At 49.0% G+C, this 19543-nt stretch overlaps 1 protein-coding gene across 1 annotated transcript in view; it reads left to right on the top strand.

Annotated features, from left to right (window-relative positions):
• LOC129694011 (disks large homolog 4-like) overlaps positions 1–19543 on the top strand; it is a 69627-nt gene that overhangs the window by 8973 nt on the left and 41111 nt on the right. Inside the window, 3 exon segments of the mRNA XM_055630736.1 lie at positions 11995–12096; positions 12098–12160; positions 16618–16647. Of these exon segments, the coding sequence (XP_055486711.1) occupies positions 11995–12096; positions 12098–12160; positions 16618–16647 (195 nt within the window).

The following is a 19543-nucleotide window of genomic DNA, read 5'->3' as shown; positions in this document are numbered from 1 at the left end:
GTTGTGCCTGACTTTCTATGTTTTGTTTGCAAGAACATGGCTCCCTACAGCATAGCTTTCCCTTCTGTTCTGCCTACCTTGGTGGACAACCTTACACTTCCCACTTCAACTGCGAGGTTTTTTTTCTCACTCACATAAACTATTTGTATTCATTTGCTGCAACCTCGCAATTTCATCTTCTCACACCTATTATTATTCTAACGGGCAGATTTGGCGACTTCAGTCCTTGGTGTGGGTTGTAAATGGTTTAGGCCCTGTTGTACCCCATCCACCAAGCATCAAAATGACTTATTTGTTATTATGGAGACACAAGCAACTGCAGATGCTGGAATCTTGAACAAAACACAGAGTGCTGGAGGAACATCAGCGGGTCAGGCAGCATCTGCGGAGGGAAATGGACAGGCGATGTTTTGGGTCAGGACCTTTCTTCAAATTGAAGAATGATCCCAAACCAAATAGTCTCCTGTACATTACCCTCCACAGATGCTTAAGAAGGAACATCGAAGGTAGACAAAAATGCTGGAGAAACTCAGCGGGTGAGGCAGCATCTATGGAGCGAAGGAAATAGGCAACGTTTCAGACCAAAACCCTTCTTCAGTCTTCAGGGTCTGAAGAAGAGTTTTGGCCCGAAACGTTGCCTATTTCCTTCGCTCCATAGATGCTGCTGCACCCACTGAGTTTCTCCAGCATTTTTGTATACCTCCACAGATGCTGCCTGACCCGCTGAGTGCCTCCAGCACTTTGTTCTATTTTTCACTGATCCTTCTACAGGCACTCCCCAACTTACTTAAGGGTTACGTTTCGTGAACTATTACTTAAGTCAGATTTGGTGAAGTCGGAATCACGATCCATATCCCCAGATAAAATAAATCACTGAGTCTGTAAAAAGGGTGTCGACCCAAAGAGACCTGTATCTGTGTTCTCCAAAGATGCTGCCTGGCCTGCCGTGTAACTCCAGTACTTTGTATCCGCTGCTGAGATTATTAACTGTTTCAGTAGCGTTCGGCTGCATCCAGGGCACTTTCTGTGGTGCGTGGCCTTCTGGGAAAGCAGCGCCGCCATTGCTGGCTTGTTTCTGATGTAAACATGATGTTGTATAATTACAAACTGCCAGAATTGTTTAGATAAGTGCGCATTTATGTAATTCGCCTATCTCGTAAGTCAGGGAGTGTTTGTACTGTTTTATCTGTTCATTATTATGTCCTCTATTTGTGGTATTTCCCTCACCTAATACCTTTAGTATTAGTTTAACTTTTAGTATTAGGGATACTGCGCGGAAACAGGCCCTTCGGCCCATTGAGTCCATACCAACCAGTGACCAACACAAGCGTACACACACTAGCGACAATTTACACTTATACCAAGTATACAAACTCAAGCCAATTAGCCTACAAACCTGTACGTCTTTGGAGTGTGGGAGGAAATTGAAGATCTCGTAGAAAACCCACGCAGGTCACGGGGAGAACGTACAAACTCCGTACAGACATCACGCGTAGTTGGGATCGAACCCGGGTCTCCGGCGCTGCATGGCAGCAATGAACTCTACCACTGTGCCACCGTGACCGCCCATGTTAGCTGTTAATCTATCCAGGAGTAATTGCCCCCTCAATATTTGACAGAGTTGAAACTAGCATTCATTAAATAGTTAAAACTGCAGACTCGATAAATCAGACTTAAAAATGAAAAACGCTCAGCGGATTGGACAGCATTTGTCAAGAGAGGAGCAGAGTTAATGTTTCAGAAACAAAATCAGAAGATGCTGAAAATACTCCGCAGGACAGGCAACATCTGTGAAATGTGAAACAGTGCTCACTTTTCAAAGATCCTTCATCCTTCAACTGAATGAGTTGGAGAGTCAGTTATACAGCGTAGAAACAGGCCCTTTGGCCCAACGCCATCTTCACCAGTCCCACCTGCCAATGTGTGGCCCATAATCCTCTAAACCTATCCTATCCATGTACCTGTCCAAATGTCTCTTAAACGTTACGATATTACCTGCCACAACTACCTCTTCCGGCAGCTTGTTCCATAAAGCTGGCAACAAACGGTGGTTTGAAGTTGAAGGGAGAATGCGGTAATACGATGGAAAATAAATTAAATCGATTGGTCATAGAGTGGTACAGCATGGAAGCAGGCCCTTTGGCCGAGCTTGCCCATGATGCCCCATCTGCATTCATCCCATCTGCCTGCTTTTCAAACCTTTCCCATCCATGTACCTGTCCAAATGTCTTTTAAATCTTGTTATAGCAGCTGCGTCAACTACCTCCTCTGGATTTTATCAGCTGAGAAAGGACAGCTAAGGCTTGTTAACAGCACCTCATCTGTCTGGATGAAGTGAACATAGACGGGAGAGAGATGAAATAACTGAACAAAATACTGGAACTGTGTGAAGAGCGTTTCAGAGTCATATACCAGCAACGGAACGATAAGATTCCTCCTTGCTGCAGCTACACAGGCCCAGTCACCGAACACACACCGATAAATGTATAATAATCAATAATATAATCAGTAATACTGGGCAACCAGCCCATAATAGAATGCTAGTCTGTAAACATAGAAACATAGACAATAGGTGCAGGAGTAGGCCATTTGGCCCTTCGAGCCTGCACCATTCGCCATTCAATATGATCATGGCTGATCATACAACTCAGTATCCTGTACCTGCCTTCTCTCCATACCCCCTGATCCCTTTAGCCACAAGGGCCACATCTAACTCCCTCTTAAATATAGCCAACGAACTGTGGCCTCAACTACCTTCTGTGGCAGAGAGTTCCACAGATTCACCACTCTCTGCGTGAAAAATGTTTTTCTCATCTCGGTCCTAAAGGATTTCCCCCTTATCCTTAAACTGTGACCCCTTGTTCTGAACTTCCCCAACATCAGGAACAATCTTCCTGCATCTAGCCTGTCCAACCCCGTAAGAATTTTGTAAGCTTCTATAAGATCCCCCCTCAATCTTCTAAATTCTAGCGAGTACAAGCCAAGTCTATCCAGTCTTTCTTCATATGAAAGTCCTGACATCCCAGGAATCAGTCTGGTAACAAAGTCCATAGAAAATCACAGTTGCTGAAGTTAGTGTTGTGCAATGTTGCTGAGAGGAAGCTGTTCTTGAATCTGGAGGCCACAGTTTTCAGGCCGGTGGTAGCAGCGAGATGAGAGCGTGGTCAGGGTGGTCTTTGATATGGGCTGTCTTTATGAGGCAGCACCTCCTGTAGATCCCATCGGTGCTGGGTGAGATACAGTCACTGGGACCCTTACATAAAGGCTCGAGCTGGATGAGACGAGCAGGCTGTGCGATTTCTGAGGAGAGAGAGTTGCAGGAAGTAAAATTCAGCAGATGCCGAAAATCTGAAACAAAGCAGAAGATGCTGGAAATACTCTGCGGGTCAGGCAGCATCCACAAGGGCCAACACTACACACACGCACACCGAACATGCCCTCCTCCCTCCGCACACATGCTGCCTGACCTGCCAAGCATTCCCTACACCCACACCAGCAAGTTGTGACACAAACCGGAAAGGCTGAAATTGTTGAAGTAAGTGTTGAGTCATGAGGGCTGATTCATACCTCTCATGGTGAAACACGAGATGCTCTTTCTCCAGCTTACTTTGGCTACGATAGAACAAATGAAGAGGCTGATGATACAAAGGTCAGAGTGGGAATGGGGTGGAGAGTTAAAGTGACAGGTGACTGGAAGCTCAAGGTTACCTTTGCAAACGGAACGGTATCCAGCAGAGCAGCTAATCAATTTGCATTTAGTGTCTCCAGTATAAAGGAGGACAGCATTGTAAACACTGTGAGCAGTACAGTACAGTACAGTGCAAGAGGTGCCATTGTGAATTATTGCTTCAGCTGGCAGGAGAGTTTGGCTCTATGGATGGTAGGAAGGGAACAGTAACAGGGACAAGTGTTGCATCTTCAATGTAGTGAGAAGGTGAGGTGGAATAGTGGACCAAGGAGTGAGATAGAGAGCATTGACAGGGGGTGGGCAAATCTTGTTGATGGTGCATGATCTCTTGAACATGGAGGCTGCTATTGACAAGGAAAAATGTTCCCCATGCTGGGGGAGTCCAGAACCAGGGGTCACACACAGTTTAAGAATAAGGGGTCGACCATTTAGGACTGAGATGAGGAAAAACCTTTTCACCCAGAGAGTTGTGAATGTGTGGAATTCTCTGCCACAGAAGGCAGTGGAGGCCGATTCACTGGATGTTTTCAAGAGAGAGTTAGATTTAGCTCTTTGGGCTAACGGAATCAAGGGATATGTGGAGAAAGCAGGAACGGGGTATTGATTTTAGGTGATCAGCCATGATCATAGTGAATGGCGGAGCTGGCTCGAAGGGCCGAATGGTCTCCTCCTGCACCTATTTTCCATGTTTCTATGTTGTATGTTTCTATTTCCAAAGGGAGGGGGTTTAGTGCAGAAGTGCCGGCAATGGAGCAGATGTGTTTGAGAGCCTATTTATCAATGACGGTGGAGGAGATGCCCCGGTGAAGGAACGAGCAGGCCATCCCCAAGGTGCTGCTGTGGAAAGGCCACCTTCAGAACAGACGTGAGGGAGCAGGGAGAGTAGAATCCTTGCAGGAAGCAGGGGCAGGAGAAGGGGTGGGCCAGATAGCAATGGGCTCCTCTATGGCACTAACCGCCCACTCCTCCTTCACTCGCTCCGAGAGAGACAGGCAGAGAAATCAGGAACAGAGGTGAGGAAGCCTCCCAGTGGTGTGGGAGGGCAGGAGGTATCACCATACCAGTCATCAGACAGAGGTGATGTAACCTATATATGTGTGTGTGTGTGTGTGTGTGTGTATCTATATATGTGTGTGTGTATATACATGCACGTGTGTGTGTATATATGTGTGTGTGTGTGTATATATATATATGTGTGTGTGTGTGTGTATATATATGTGTATGTGTATATATATGTGTGTGTATGTGTGTGTATATATATATATGTGTGTGTATATATACATGTGTGTGTATATATACATGTGTGTGTATATATATGTGTGTGTGTGTATATATATGTGTGTGTGTGTATATGTGTGTGTGTGTATATATATGTGTGTGTGTGTGTATATATATATATGTGTGTGTGTATACAGCACGCATGTGTGTATATATATTTGGTATTTTACTTCAGCAGGTTCTAACTATTTAGTGTTTGTTAAAGCTTCTACAGCTCTTCCTATCTGACACTATCCCCCCCCCCCCCCCCCCCCCCCCACAGCGCGGCACTCCCTCACCCCCCCCGCCCCTCCCACAGTGACTCCACAATCCCCCACCGGAGTGCCACATGGATGGGCTCTTGTCTTTGTAGCACACCCCAAAGGCAAGATCGGACCCCAGCATTGTGTGCCCAACTATTACCCAGCGGTGGTGGCTCTGGAAGATTCTACAGATTACTCTAATGCATCGTAATATAGATCAATGTGCCGATATTCTCCAGGAGCGGGGAGAGGTAGTATTAATTGATACATATCCATTGGCAGAAAGAATGATTAGCTGTGATCTATTAACTGAAGCCACTCTATCACATCCACTCAGCCCGTCAGGTAGCGTATGGCAGCTCAAGGACAGCTGAGTCAGCACCTGACTCGCTGGTGAGCTTGGGTGGAATGAAGCAGCAAATATTCACTAGGACTTGACCCAGAGGGATCTGAGTGAGGATGTAAATGAGTTGTGTGTGGGGATGGGACGTCCCGGTGAATAGTCAAAGCTGACCTACCTCTGATTACCCAAATCTCCAGGGGTGTTACTCCAGCATTTTGTTCTTTCCTTGATCAAGCAGAATGTAATGTTCCTTGTTTCCCCAGTCTAACATCTGCACCATATCAGGTACACAGTATAGTATGTAAACAGTGCGATGGGGAATGGGTGTCAGTGGCCTTGTCACATTCTTATGGTGCAGCTGTTCATTCTCTTTCATTTCAATTGCTGTTGATGACTAATTCTTGTGTTGTGGTCAGCATAAAAAGATTTCGATGTTCCAGAATAAAAGGACGTACCTATAGAAAGGAGATGAGGAGGAATGTCTTTAGCCAGGACGGCTGTGGAGGCCACAAGTCAGTGGATATTTTTAAGGCAGAGATAGATAGATTCTTGATCAGTATGGGTGTCAGAGGTTATTGGGAGAAGGCAGGAGAAGGGAGGGAGGGAGAGATAGAACAGCCATGATTGAATGGCGGAGTAGATTTGATGGGCCGAATGGCCTAATTCTGCACCTGTCACTTATGAACTGATACTTGTTTCACCAATTTTCCTTCCTCTGCATCAGACAAGGTTGATTTATTTTGCGAGCCCCAGCCCGACTTCTTTCCCCAGACCCTGACTCTGATGGTTGGCCAGGTGACTGGTTGCATTCCCTGATGGCTCCATTTGGTCAGCGGTGCTGTTACCACTTGTGTTCCTTGGAGCTGTAGGGTGAGGATGGTTTAGCAGTGAGGAGAGCAGGAGAAGATGAACGGATGCCACACTCCACTGGATGCCTTGACCCAACAGCTCAGAGACCTGTGAATTATTTATCCCTCTGCTCATGGTTACTGAAGCCATGCGATGTAAATGAACAGCCTGGAGAGCTGCCAGTCAGCTCCAAGTGACCCTGCGCACTTATTGCTCATTGCACGGCTTAATTGGCGTAAATCCTGCCTCGGGCAGCCTGCCGTTGAGTGTCTCACCAATGGGAGATGTGTTGTTGTCCTGTTCAACCAGGAGGACCCGTCCACTGTCCTCACTCTGTCCCTCCGTCACCCCTCTCCATGGTGGCATCATATTGGGAGGGGAAGAGAGTCCTGGTGGCTCAACAGTGTGCAGGAGTAGAGGCCATTCGGCCCTGGGCGAGCCTGCACCAGAATTCGCCATTCAATATGATCATGTATGATCATCCAACTCAGCATCCTGTACCTGACTTCTCTTCATACCCCCTGATCCCTTTCGCCACAAGGGCCACATCTAACTCCCTCATCAATATAGCCAATGAACTGTGGCTACAACTACCTTCTGTGGCAATAAAAGGAGCTATCTATCACACGGTGGGGGGGGGGGGGGAAGGCTGGGGGTGAGGGGTGGGGGTGAGGGGAGCATCACAATAGGTGGGGGGGGGGGGTTGGGGGTGAGGGAGCACTGCACATGATGTTAGGGGGGTGGGGAACTGTGGGAGGGAGTGCCGCCCTGTGGGAGCACGGGTGAGGGCGGGGGTGAGGGAGCATCACACTAGGAGCACAATGCCCTATTGGAGTCGCCACCTTTCATTTGGGAGGTTCTTTGTTTCTTGGTCCTCCAGAATATTCCAAATGGAATTTAAACTGGAGGGAGGGCTTAAGCCAGAAAGGGTTTTTGGGAAGAAAGACGTAGTTGTATCTGGTTGGGTAACTATAGTTGGGTGGAGATTATTCCATGCTTTAATTGTGTGTGTGGGGGAAGAACGAATTGTTGTCTTGGTAGCTGGAATCTCAAATTGGATAGAATGCCCTCGTCTGCTCCTGGTGATAAAATACATAATTGGTGAGTGCATTTAGTTTAGTTTAGAGACACAGCATGGGCAGAGGCCCTTCAGCCCACTAAATTCATGCCAGCCATCGCTCACCCATTCACACTAGTGTGTGAGCAGGAGGTTTCCCCCTGGGTCAAGTTGCTTTCTACACGGGCAGCAAATGGAGCTGGTGCTGGAAATAATCCGACCTCCTCCATAAATCATGATATATCGTTAGTCACCGTGGAACAAGCTGTGGAGCAAGAAGGTGTTTTTAATTAGTGCTGAATCAGCTTTTTCTGAACTATTGTCAATAGTGTGGAAAGCTGTTCCCAGCAATAGCTGAGTAATGTGACTCGATTGTATAAGATGCCGCAGCTAATCCCTGGTTGTGGGGGGGGGAGGGGGGTGTGCCGGGCTCATCCCAACATCCCCACCATCCTGCAGCCCAACACGGAAATCATTCACTGGGAATGAAATCCCGATGCTGGTTTGCCAAAGACGTGCACAGAATTCTGGAAGGCACACAAAAATCTATGGAGTGAAGGAAATAGGCAACGTTTCAGGCCGAAACCCAAAGGAAATAGGCAACGTTTCGAGATGGCCTGGTCGAAACCCAAAGGGTTTCGGCCCGAAACGTTGCCTATTTCCTTCGCTCCAGAGATGCTGCTGCACCCGCTGAGTTTTTCCAGCATTTTTGTGTACCTTCGATTTTCCAGCATCTGCAGTTCCTTCTTAAACACTGGTCGGGTCTGGAGAGCGTGGATAGGTGACGTTTCAGGTCGGGACCCCTCTTCAGACTGATTTTAGCGGAGGGGGGAACGGGAGCAAGAAAAGACCAGGACAAATATGGGCCGGCATCAGATGACCTCAGGCTGGGTGGTTCCCTGATAGGCCAATTGTTAGCTAGATCCCATGTAATCCCCTGGGAGAGATGGCTTTGTGAACCTTAGAACTGCTTAACCAACCTATAGTGGATGGAGGGGAGTGTTTGTATGAATTACAACTCCAATGCCAACACATCCCTCCTCAGATATGGGACCCAAAACTACTGACGATACCCCAAATGTGGTTCGACCAGCGTCTCATAAAGCTAGACCCTGTTCATTCAGTAAACGTTATTCCTTGCAAAAAGACCATATGAGTAAAGACTGTGTGCCTCATGCCTGCCTACTCACACTCATGTTCTGTGACAAATATCATAAGGTCATGTGATAGGAGCAGAATTAGTCCATTGGGCTCATCAAGTCCACTCCGCCATTCAATCATGGCTGGTCCATCTCTCCCTCCTATCCCCATTCTCCTGCCTTCTCCCCACTCCCCTTGACACCCATTCTAATCAAGAATCTACCTATCTTTGCCTTAAAAATATCCATCGACTTGGCCTCCACAGCCGTCTGTGGCAAAGAATTCTGCAGAGTCACCACCCTGTGACTAAAGAAATTCCCCTTCATCACCTTCCACTGTATCCAAGCCTTTCACTATTCGGTACGTTTCAATGAGGTCCCCCCCTTGCCCTAAACTGCAGGGAGTACAGGCCTACGCTCATCATATGTTAACCCACTCATTCCTGGGATAATTCTTGTAAACACAGAAACATAGAAAATAGGTGCAGGAGTAGGCCATTCGGCCCTTCCAGCCTGCACCATTCGCCATTCAATATGATCATGGCTGATCATCCAACTCAGTATCCCGTACCTGCCTTCTCTCCATACCCCCTGATCCCTTTAGCCACAAGGGCCACATCTAACTCCCTCTTAAATATAGCCAACAAACTGTGGCCTCAACTACCTTCTGTGGCAGAGAATTCCACAGATTCACCACTCTCTGTGTGGGAAAAAAAATGTTTTTCTCATCTCGGTCCTAAAAGATTTCCCCCTTATCCTTAAACTGTGACCCCTTGTTCTGGACTTCCCCAACATCGGGAACAATCTTCCCGCATCTAGCCTGTCCAACCCCTTAAGAATTTTGTAAGTTTCTATAGGAAACCTGATCTGGGTACATTCTCTGCAACCTTCGTCACTGGTACAACAACTGAATCTCAAATGAATATTTTTGAATTTTGCCTGGTCCTTCCCTTTCCTTTCTCTCCCTGCCCAAAATGTCAGGCAAGGAAATTAATTATCGACAAGTTGATCCACGGGGGGGAACAGAACTGGGAGTGAGATGGGGAGAATCACGCTGCTAACAGCTGTAGCATGCAAGACAACAGTTTAAGAATAAGGAGTAAGCCATTTAGAACGGAGACGAGGAAACACTTTTTCTCACAGAGAGTTGTGAGTCTGTGGAATTCTCTGCCTCAGAGGGCGGTGGAGGCCGGTTCTCTGGATGCTTTCAAGAGAGAGCTAGATAGGGCTCTTAAAGATAGCGGAGTCAGGGGATATGTGGAGAAGGCAGGAACGGGGTACTGATTGGGGATGATCAGCCATGATCACATTGAATGGCGGTGCTGGCTCGAAGAGTCAAATGGTCTACTCCTGCACCTATTGTCTATTGTTTATTGTTTATTGTATATGAAACGTGAGACTACATGGATATGCAGGGAATGGAGGGAAATAGATCATGTGCAGGCAGAGATTAGATTCATTTGGCATCATGTTCAGCGCAGACTTTGCAGACCAAAGGGACTGTTCTATGTTCTATGCATAAAATAGTTTATGTGCAGATAGAGATGAGTTTATCTCGCCGTGGTGTTCAGCTCAGACATTGTGGTCAAAGGTGTGTAGAAATAAACTACAGGTACTGAATGGGTTCCCAAAAGACTACAAAAAGTAGCAAACACTGCCCAGTCCATCATCGGCTCTGACCTTCCTTCCATCGAGGGGATTTATCGCAGTCGCTGCCTCAAAAAGGCTGGCAGTATCATCAAAGACCCACACACCATCCTGGCCACACACTCATCTCCCTGCTACCTACAGGTAGAAGGTACAGGAGCCTGAAGACTGCAACGTCCAGGTTCAGGAATAGCTACTTCCCCACAGCCATCAGGCTATTAAACCTGGCTCGGACAAAACTCTGATTATTAATAACCCATTATCTGTTATTTGCACTTTATCAGTTTATTTATTCATGTGTGTATATATTTATATTATGGTATATGGACACACTGATCTGTTTTGTAGTAAATGCCTACTGTGTTCTGTGTGTTGAAGCAAAGCAAGAATGTCATTGTCCTATACAGGGACACATGACAATAAACTCACTTGAACTTGAACTTGAGGTCAGTTGCCTGTGGTCAAGGTGCTATATTCAAATATATTGATTCTGGTAATAAAAGTGATCTAGGCTCTGGACATTGCAACCTGAGAATTGAGGATGCTCCCATTTTAAATAGGGAAGGTGCAAGAAGGAACTGCAGATGCTGGTTTAAACCAAAGATAGACACAAAATGCTGGAGTAACTCAGTGGGACAGGCAGCATCTCTGGAGAGAAGGAATGGGTGATGTTTCGGGTCGAGACCCTTCTTCAGTTAAAAAAAGGTGGATTTATTTAGATTGTGCGGAATTGAGAATTGCTAGAGATCAGAGTGACCTGGATGTCCTTGGAGGCCAATCACTAGACACCTGCACACAGACACAGCAATTAGAAAGACAAATGGTATGACGTCTTGATTGAACAAAGAGTCCTGCAGAGGAGTAAAGACAGATGATGACAATTATACAGGGCTCTAGGAAGCCCACAGCTAGAACATTGTGTACATCTACACTTCACGCTGCCTGGGTTTAATCTAGAACCAGTCTCCCCCAGTCACTCCATCCTTGTCATTCACTTTTGTACCAATTGCATCTTAATGATATCTCCCTCATGTGAAGAGATTTCTCCCCTGAATAGTCAGCCCTAGTTCTGGACGCCCCATCCAGGGGTAACATCATAACTCAAGAACTATATTTCAATCAGATCTCCACACATTCTTCTCAACTCCAGGGAGAACACGGCTAGTCTGCTTAATATATAAAGCCGACCATCCCAGGAATAAATCACATAGGCCTGGAGATCAGACTTTGATTTAGTTTAGTTTAGTTTATTGTCACGTGTACAGAGGTACAGTGAAAAGCTTTTTTGTTGCGTGCTATCCAGTTGGCGGAAAGACTGTATACAAGATTACAATCCAGCCGTCCACAGTGTACAGATACAGGATAAAGGGAATAACGTTTAGTGCAAGGTAAAGTCTGATCAAAGATACTCCGAGGGTCTCCGATGATGAAGATGGGAGGTCACTTGGTGATAGGATCATTCAGTTGCCTGATAACAGCCGGGAAGAAACTGTCCCTGAATCTGGAGGTGTGCGTTCATTTTCACACTTCTGCCCCTCTTGCGTGATGGGAGAGGGGAGAAGAGGGAGTGGACGGGGTGAGACTGGTCTGTGATGATGTGTGTACACACTGATGCAATGAGCGGGGGGGGGTGGGTGGGGGGGGGGGGGGGGAGACTGGTCCTTGATGATGTGTGTAACACACTGGCTCAGTGCCAGTGTCACTGGGAAGATGGTTGCAGGCAGCTGACCATTCCTCTGATCTCTCCCCAGAAATATCGGTACCAAGATGAAGACACCCCACCCCTGGAGCCCAGCCCATCGCACCTACCCAATCAGATGAAGGGACCTGAGCTGGTCCATGTGTCGGAGAAGAAACCTGTCACAGATTGAGAACGTCCATGGCTATGTGTCCCACTCGCACATCTCACCGATGAAGGTACCACTCTCTCACTTGTCCTCACGCTAGCCCCACTCACGGGCTGTCCCGCTGATCATCAGCCCCAGGGTGGCTTGAGGCATGTCTTCCTCACAGAACGTGTCAGTGCTTGCATTCCTGTTCCCGTCTCTGTGTCCCCAACTCCTGTTCCCTGTTCCCCCCACTCCCGTCTCTTTGTCCCCCCCCCCACTCCCGCCCTCTGTGTCCCCCCCCCACTCCTGTCCTTGTCCCCCCCCCCTCCTGTCCCTGTGTCCCCCCCACTCCTACACCCAGTTTACTCCCTCCTGCCCCCATGGTCTACTCCCCAATCGCCAGTGATTCCCTTTCCGTTCAAAGTGTCTAAACACCAATTCCCAGTGTCGCCTCTCCCGCTCCCTGTCTCTCTCCCCCTCCCTGTCTCTCCCTCTCCCACTCCCTGTCTCTCCCTCTCCCACTCCCTGTCTCTCTCCCTCCCTGTCTCTCCCACTCCCTGTCTCTCCCTCTCCCTCTCCCACTCCCTCTCCCACTCTCTCTCTCTCCCCCGCTCTCTGTCTGTCCCTCTCCCGCTCCCACTCTCTGTCTCTCCCTCGCCCACTACCTGTCTCTCCCCCTCCCTGTCTCTCCCTCTCCCACTCCCTGTCTCTCCCTCTCCCGCTCCCTGTCTCTCTCTCTCCCCCACTCTCCCTCCCTGTCTCTCCCTCTCCCGCTCCCTGTCTCTCCCTCTCCCACTCCCTGTCTCTCTCCCACTCCCTGTCTCTCTCCCGCTCTCTGTCTCTCCCTCTCCCACTCCCTGTCTCTCCCCTCTCCCACTTCCTGTCTCTCCCTCTCCCACTCCCTGTCTCTCCCTCTCCCGCTCCCTGTCTCTCTCCCCCTCCCTGTCTCTCCCTCTCCCACTCCCTGTCTCTCCCTCTCCCACTCCATCTCTCCCTCTCCCACTCCCTGTCTCTCTCCTGCTCCCTGTCTCCCCCCTCTCCTGTCGGGCCCCGTATCTGAGGAAGGGTGTGCTGCCGTTGGAGAGGAGGTTTACGAGAATGATTCCACAAATGAGTGCATGATGAGCATTTGGAAGGAGATGAGGAGGAATTTCTTTAGCCAGAGGGTGGTGAATCTGTGGAACTCTTTGCCACAGAAGTCTGTAGAGGCCACAAGTCAGTGGATATTTTTAAGGCAGAGATAAATAGATTCTTGATCAGTGCGGGTGTCAGGGGTTATGGGGAGAAGGCAGGGGAATGTGGTTAGGAGGGAGAGAGAGATAGATCAGCCATGATTGAATGGCGGGGTAGACTTGATGGGCCGAATGGCCTAATTTTGCTCCCATCACTTGTCACATGAGCTTCCTGCCTCCCCCTCTCCCGCTCCTAGTCTCTCCCTCTCCTGCTCTCCCCATTTGCGAGGGTGGGGTGCAGGGAGGAGGTAATTGAGGGCGTGAGGCTGGGACAGTCCCAGGGATTTGTTCCGCAGTCATTGTAACCACAGGGGCTCAGCTCCATGAGGATCAAGGTGGGCCTCTGGCTCCATCCAGTGGAGTCCCGGTGTAGTGCAGCTAGCTGTTGAACTGGTCCAGTAGACCCTTGTGTTCCCACAGCCCCTCCAGAGGTGATATTCCACACCCCAGGGCTCATTCCCTGCTGGGGTTGTGGAATATTGCTGGGGCTGGGGCTATTCGGGGGTGTGAGTCCCTGGATAATGAGTTTGGGCGAAGTATCAATGGGGAGTGTCACAAAGCTGGGGGGCAGTGTGAGCTGCGAGGAGGATGCTATGAGGCTGCAGGGTGACATAGAAGATAGAAACATAGAAAAATAGGTGCAGAAATAGGCCATTCGGCCCTATGAGCTAGCACCGGCATTCAAAATGATCATGGCTGATCATCTAAAATCAGTTCCCCGTTCCTGCTTGTTCACCTATATGTCTCTATAAGAAACATAAAATTAGGGCAGTCACGGTGGCACAGCGGTTAGAGTTGCTGCCTTACAACGAATGCAGCGCCCGAGACCCGGGTGCGATCCCGACTACGGGTGCTGTCTGTACGGAGTTTGCACGTTCTCCCTGTGATCTGCGTGGGTTTTCTCCCAGATCTTCGGTTTCCTCCCACACTTCAAAGGCGTACAGGTTTGTAGGTTAATCGGCTTAGTAAATGTAAAATTTGTCCCTAGTGGGTGTAGGATAGAGTTAATGTTCGGGGATCGCTGGTTAGCACGGACCCGGTGGGCCGAAGGGCCTGTTTCCGCGCTGTATCTCTAAACTAAATAAACTAAAGATACCACTCTCATCCTTCTACATTCCAGTGAATACAAGCTCAATCGACCCAGGTCTCGTTGCACTTCCCCTTTTCCAAATCTGACTTGGACAGGTTGGGTGAGTGGGCAGATGTGTGGCAGATGCACTATAATGTGGACAAATGTGAGATTATCTACTTTGGTGGCAAGATCAAGAAGGCAGATTATTATCACAATGGCAGATTATTATTACACTGACAATGACAATTAAAATTGAATCTGAATCTGAATCTGAATCTGAATGGTGTCAGATTAGGAAAAGTGGAGGTGCAACGAGACCTGGGTGTCCTTGTACATCAGTCACTGAAAGTAAGCATGCAGGTACTGCAAGCAATGAAGAAAGCTAATGGCATTGTTGGCCTTTATAGTGAGAGGATTTGAGTTTAGGAGCAAGGAGGTCCAACTGCAGTTGTACAGAGCCCTGGTGAGACCACATCTGGAGTATTGTGTGCAGTTTTGGTCTCCTAATTTGAGGAAGGACATCCTTGCTATTGAGGGAGTGCAACGTAGGATAATTCCCGGGATGGCGGGACTGTCATATGATGAAAGAATGTGTCGACTGGGTTTGTCTTCACTGGAATTTAGAAGGATGAGAGGAGATCTTATAGAAACATATAAAATTCTTAAGGGATTGGACAGGCTAGATGCAGGAAAAATGTTCCCCATGTTGGGGGAGTCCAGAACCAGGGGTCACACAGTTGAAGAATAAGGGGTCAGCCATTTAGGACTGAGATGAGGAAAAATATTTTTGCCCAGAGAGTGGTGAATCTGTGGAATTCTCTGCCACAGAAGGCAGTGGAAGCTGATTCACAGGATGTTTTCAAGATCATATTGAAAGGCGGTGCTGGCTTGAAGGGTCGAATGGCCTGCTCCTGCAGCTATTCTCTATGTCTCTATGTAATTACTGGTGTCCCAGGCCTGGGAGTGTGTGGTGTGATGGTGTAGAGGAAGCTTCACTCTGGGTCTGACCGCCTGGGCTAGTCAAGATTGCCCATGTGCTAGCTCAGCCTGCATTTGGCCCGTACCCCTCCCAACCTTTCCTGCCATGTACCTGTCCAAATGTTGTCTCAGTGTTGTTGTTACACCTGCCTCAACTCCACCCTCTGGCAGCTCCTTCCATATTCCCCCAGCGTGTGGAGAGAGGTGTCTGACCCTGGGTCTGTGTGGAGGGGCTGCACTCTGTGTGGGTCTGTGTGGAGGGGGCTGCACTCTGTGTGGGTCTGTGTGGAGGAGGCTGCACTTTGTGTGGGTCTGTGTGTAGAGGCTACAGTCTGTGTGGGTCTGTGTGGAGGGGGCTGCACTCTGTGTGTGATGGACCCTGTGTGGGTCTGTGTGGAGGGGGCTGCACTCTGTGTGGGTCTGTGTGGAGGGGACAGTGGCAAGGGGGGCTGCACACTTGCCCACTTTTGGCTCAAATCCCTCTCAACTCTCTACCCTGTCCAAATGTCTTCTTGTGCAGGGCCAGGGGAGGGGGCGAGTGGGGGGGGAGAGGGGGGAGAGGACAGCCGAGTCCTGTAGCTCGGCCTCTACCCCTGAGCACCGTGGCCAACCCAGGGAGAGGTTCCCAGGTAGCCTGCCCTGGCCGCCTCTGTACCCACAGTGCCACTGCCTGGACAAAGCACCCGCGACTCTTTTACGGGCTAGTATGGAGGCATGAATGGTCTCCAGTTCCTGTGCAATGGTTTGAGGAGCTGAATGGCCCCCTAACCCTTTGAGGGGGTTAATGATCTCCTCCTATCCCTGTAACGGTTAGAGGGGCTGGGTGGCCTCCTCCTATATCTGCATGTCGGTCGATGGGCTGAGTAGCCTCTTCCTATCCCTGTTTAATATTTCAAGGGGCAGAGTGGTCTCCTCCTATTCCTCTGTAATGGTTAGAAGGTCTGCACGGCCTTCTCCTGGTCTTGTAATGGTTTGAGGGGCTGAACAGTCTCCTCCTATCCCCGTGTAACAGTTAGAGGGGATGAATAGCCTTCTACGGTACCTCGGTAAAGATGTGTGGGGTTGAACCGTGTCCTGTCCCCCTGTAACAGTTCGAGGGGCTGAGTGGCCTCCTCTTATACCTGTATAATGATTAGAGGGGTTGAATGGCCTCTCCATATCCCTGTGTAAGGGTTGGAGGGGCTGAGTGGCCTCCTGTCTGTGTGACTTGTGTCGGAGCTGCTATGACATATACACTCATTAATTATCATCCCTTTCCTGCAGCAGATGGATCCCACCGAGCTGTGCATCCCGGTAAGTTCCTCAACCCCCATCTATGCAAAGCACCGGTCGACAGGGAGGGGAAGGCAGGGTTAGTTAGCGGCATGTGCCCTCTGGGTGGGTAGTCTAGTCACCCCTCCCCTGTCGGGCCGTCTCAAACCAGCGGGCAGAGGAATGGTGCTGGTAAAATCGAAGGTAGACACAAAATGGTAGACACAGTAACTCAGTGGGTGAGGCAGCATCTATGGAGAGAAGGAATGGGTGACGTTTTGGGTCCATAGATGCTGCCTGATCCACTGAGTTGCTCCAGCTTTTTGTATCTACCATCAGAGGAATGGTAGGTACACAAAAATGCTGGGGAAACTCAGCGGGTGCAGCAGTATCTATGGAGCGGAGGAAATAGGCAAAGTTTCGGGCCGAAACCCTTTGGGTTTCGACCCGAAACGTTGTCTATTTCCTTTGGGTTTCGGCCCGAAACGTCGCCTATTTCCATAAATCATCGGATTCGGATTCAGACAACTACTGCTGCCTGACCTGAAACGTCACCCGTTCCTTCTCTCCAGAGATGCTGCCTGTCCCGCTGAGTGACTCTGGCATTCTGTGTCCACCTTCGATTTGCAGTTCTTTCCTCCGACTATTGCTTGTCTGGGAAACTGTATGTTTGCATCTTGGTTTTCGAAGGGTTTGCAATGCAGTGATGCTAATTTAGCTGACAACTCCTTTTTACATTTTAGTTGAAATTGTCCGTCTTAAACCTGACACCACAAATGGAGGGGACAATTAGTAGGCGCAGTGGAGATCTGAGGGATGCAGGAAGATTGTTCCCGATGTTGGGGAAGTCCAGGACAAGGGGTCACACAGTTTAAGGATAAGGGGGAAGTCTTTTAGGACCGACATTTTTTTTCACACACAGAGAGTGGTGAATCTTTGGAATTCTCTGCCACAGAAGGTAGTTGAGGCCACACAGTTCATTGGCTATATTTAAGAGGGAGTTAGATGTGGCCCTTGTGGCTAAAGGGATCAGGGGGTATGGAGAGAAGGCAGGTATGGGATACTGAGTTGGATGATCAGCCATGATCATATTGAATGGTGAATGGTGCAGGCTCGAAGGGCCAAATGGCCTCTACTCCTGCACCTATTGTCTATGTTTCTATGTTTCCATGAGAGAGAGGGGCTGGAACTGTGGGGAGTGAGAGAGATAGAAGGAGAAAGGCAGAGAGGGAGGGGAGGGGAGGTGTGGAAGCAAGAGGCGGAGGATGTGGCGGAGATGGAGAAGGGGACAGAAAGAGTGAGAGGGAGAATCAGGCAGAGGAAGAGAGAGAGAAGGAACATAACTCAAAGAACAATACTGCACGGGAGGAGTCCATTCGGCCCACAATGTTCGTGCCAAACATGATGCCAGGTTAAACTAACCTCCTCTGCCAACACGTGATCTATATCCCTCCTTTCTCTCATATCCATGTGTGGAAAAAGTTACCCCTCAGATTCCTATTAAATGAACACAGTTCATTGGCTATATTTAAGAGGGAGTTAGATGTGGCCCTTGTGGCTAAAGGGATCAGGGGGTATGGAGAGAAGGCAGGGATGGGATACTGAGTTGGATGATCAGCCATGATCATATTGAATGGCGAATGGTGCAGGTTCGAAGGGAAAATGGCCTCTACTCCTGCACCTATTTTCTATGTTTCTATGATTGCCCCAGTGGGTGGCTGGAATCTGGAAGGGGGGGGGGGGGGTTGCTGGAGACACATTTCAACACGTATTTAGGCGTGCATTCAATCACGGGGGGGGGGGGGGGCAAAGCTTAGGGACCATGTGATGGTCAATGTGATGTGTACCTGATATTTGTCGGTCGGGTTAAACCTGCTGCGTTCTGGTGTCGTGTGACTCAGTTACAGTAGAGTTACACTCCCCCCTCCCTCCTCCCCCCTCTCCCATCGGGCAAGTGGTACAGTGTGTAAACGAACACCCACGCCTCCACATTCAGGGACAGCCAGTTTCTCTCTGGCTGTTATCAGGCAACTGAACCGTCCTCTCACCAACTAGAGAGCGGTCCTGACCTCCCATCCACCTCATTGGAGACCCTCGGACTATCTTTAATCGGACTTGACCTTGCACTAAATGTTATTCCCTGTATCCTGTATCTGTACACGGTGGATGGCTCGATTGTAATCACTGACTGGATAGCAGGCAGCAGCAAGAAGCTTTTCGATATAAGTGTCATCAATTCAGTGATAGGAGCAGAAGTAGGCCATTCAGCCCATCGAGTCTACTCCACTATTCAATCACGGCTGATCTAGCTTTCCCTCTCCTACCCCATTCTCCTGCCTTCTCGTAGAAACATAGAAAATAGGTGCAGGAGGAGGCCATTTGGCCCTTTGAGCCAGCAGCGACATTCATTGTGATCATGGCTGATCGTCCAACTCAGTATCCCGTACCTGCCTTCTCTCCATACCCCCTGATCCCTTTAGCCACAAGGGCCACATCTAACTCCCTCTTAAATATAGCCAATGAACTGGCCTCAACTACCCTCTGTGGCAGAGAGTTCCAGAGATTCACCACTCTCTCCACTCTCTGTGTGAAATTCATTGTGATCATGGCTGATCGTCCCCTATCAATAACCCGTGCCTGCCTTCTCCCCATATCCCTTGACACCACTAGCCCCTAGAGCTCTATCTAACTCTCTCTTAAATCCCCATAACCCTAGCCCTCGGTACACGTAACCATTATCTAAACAAGCCCAAAGCAACAGACAATGTTCTGACTGTCTACCCTGTCTGTGTTATATACGTTAACTGGGAGGGGTGGGCACATCCAGCCTGTACAGTATATAGAGGGGCCGAATGGTCTGTCTTGGTGTTGAGTGAGGAAGCTTTGACCCAGCTCCAGCTACGGCCATTCGCATCCTTCCCATGAGGTGATTAGATTG

This window comes from Leucoraja erinacea, unplaced genomic scaffold (genome assembly GCF_028641065.1).
Source record: "Leucoraja erinacea ecotype New England unplaced genomic scaffold, Leri_hhj_1 Leri_51C, whole genome shotgun sequence".
In the NCBI taxonomy this organism is placed as follows: Eukaryota; Metazoa; Chordata; class Chondrichthyes; order Rajiformes; family Rajidae; genus Leucoraja; species Leucoraja erinaceus.
This window is presented reverse-complemented; position numbering and strand designations above follow the sequence as displayed.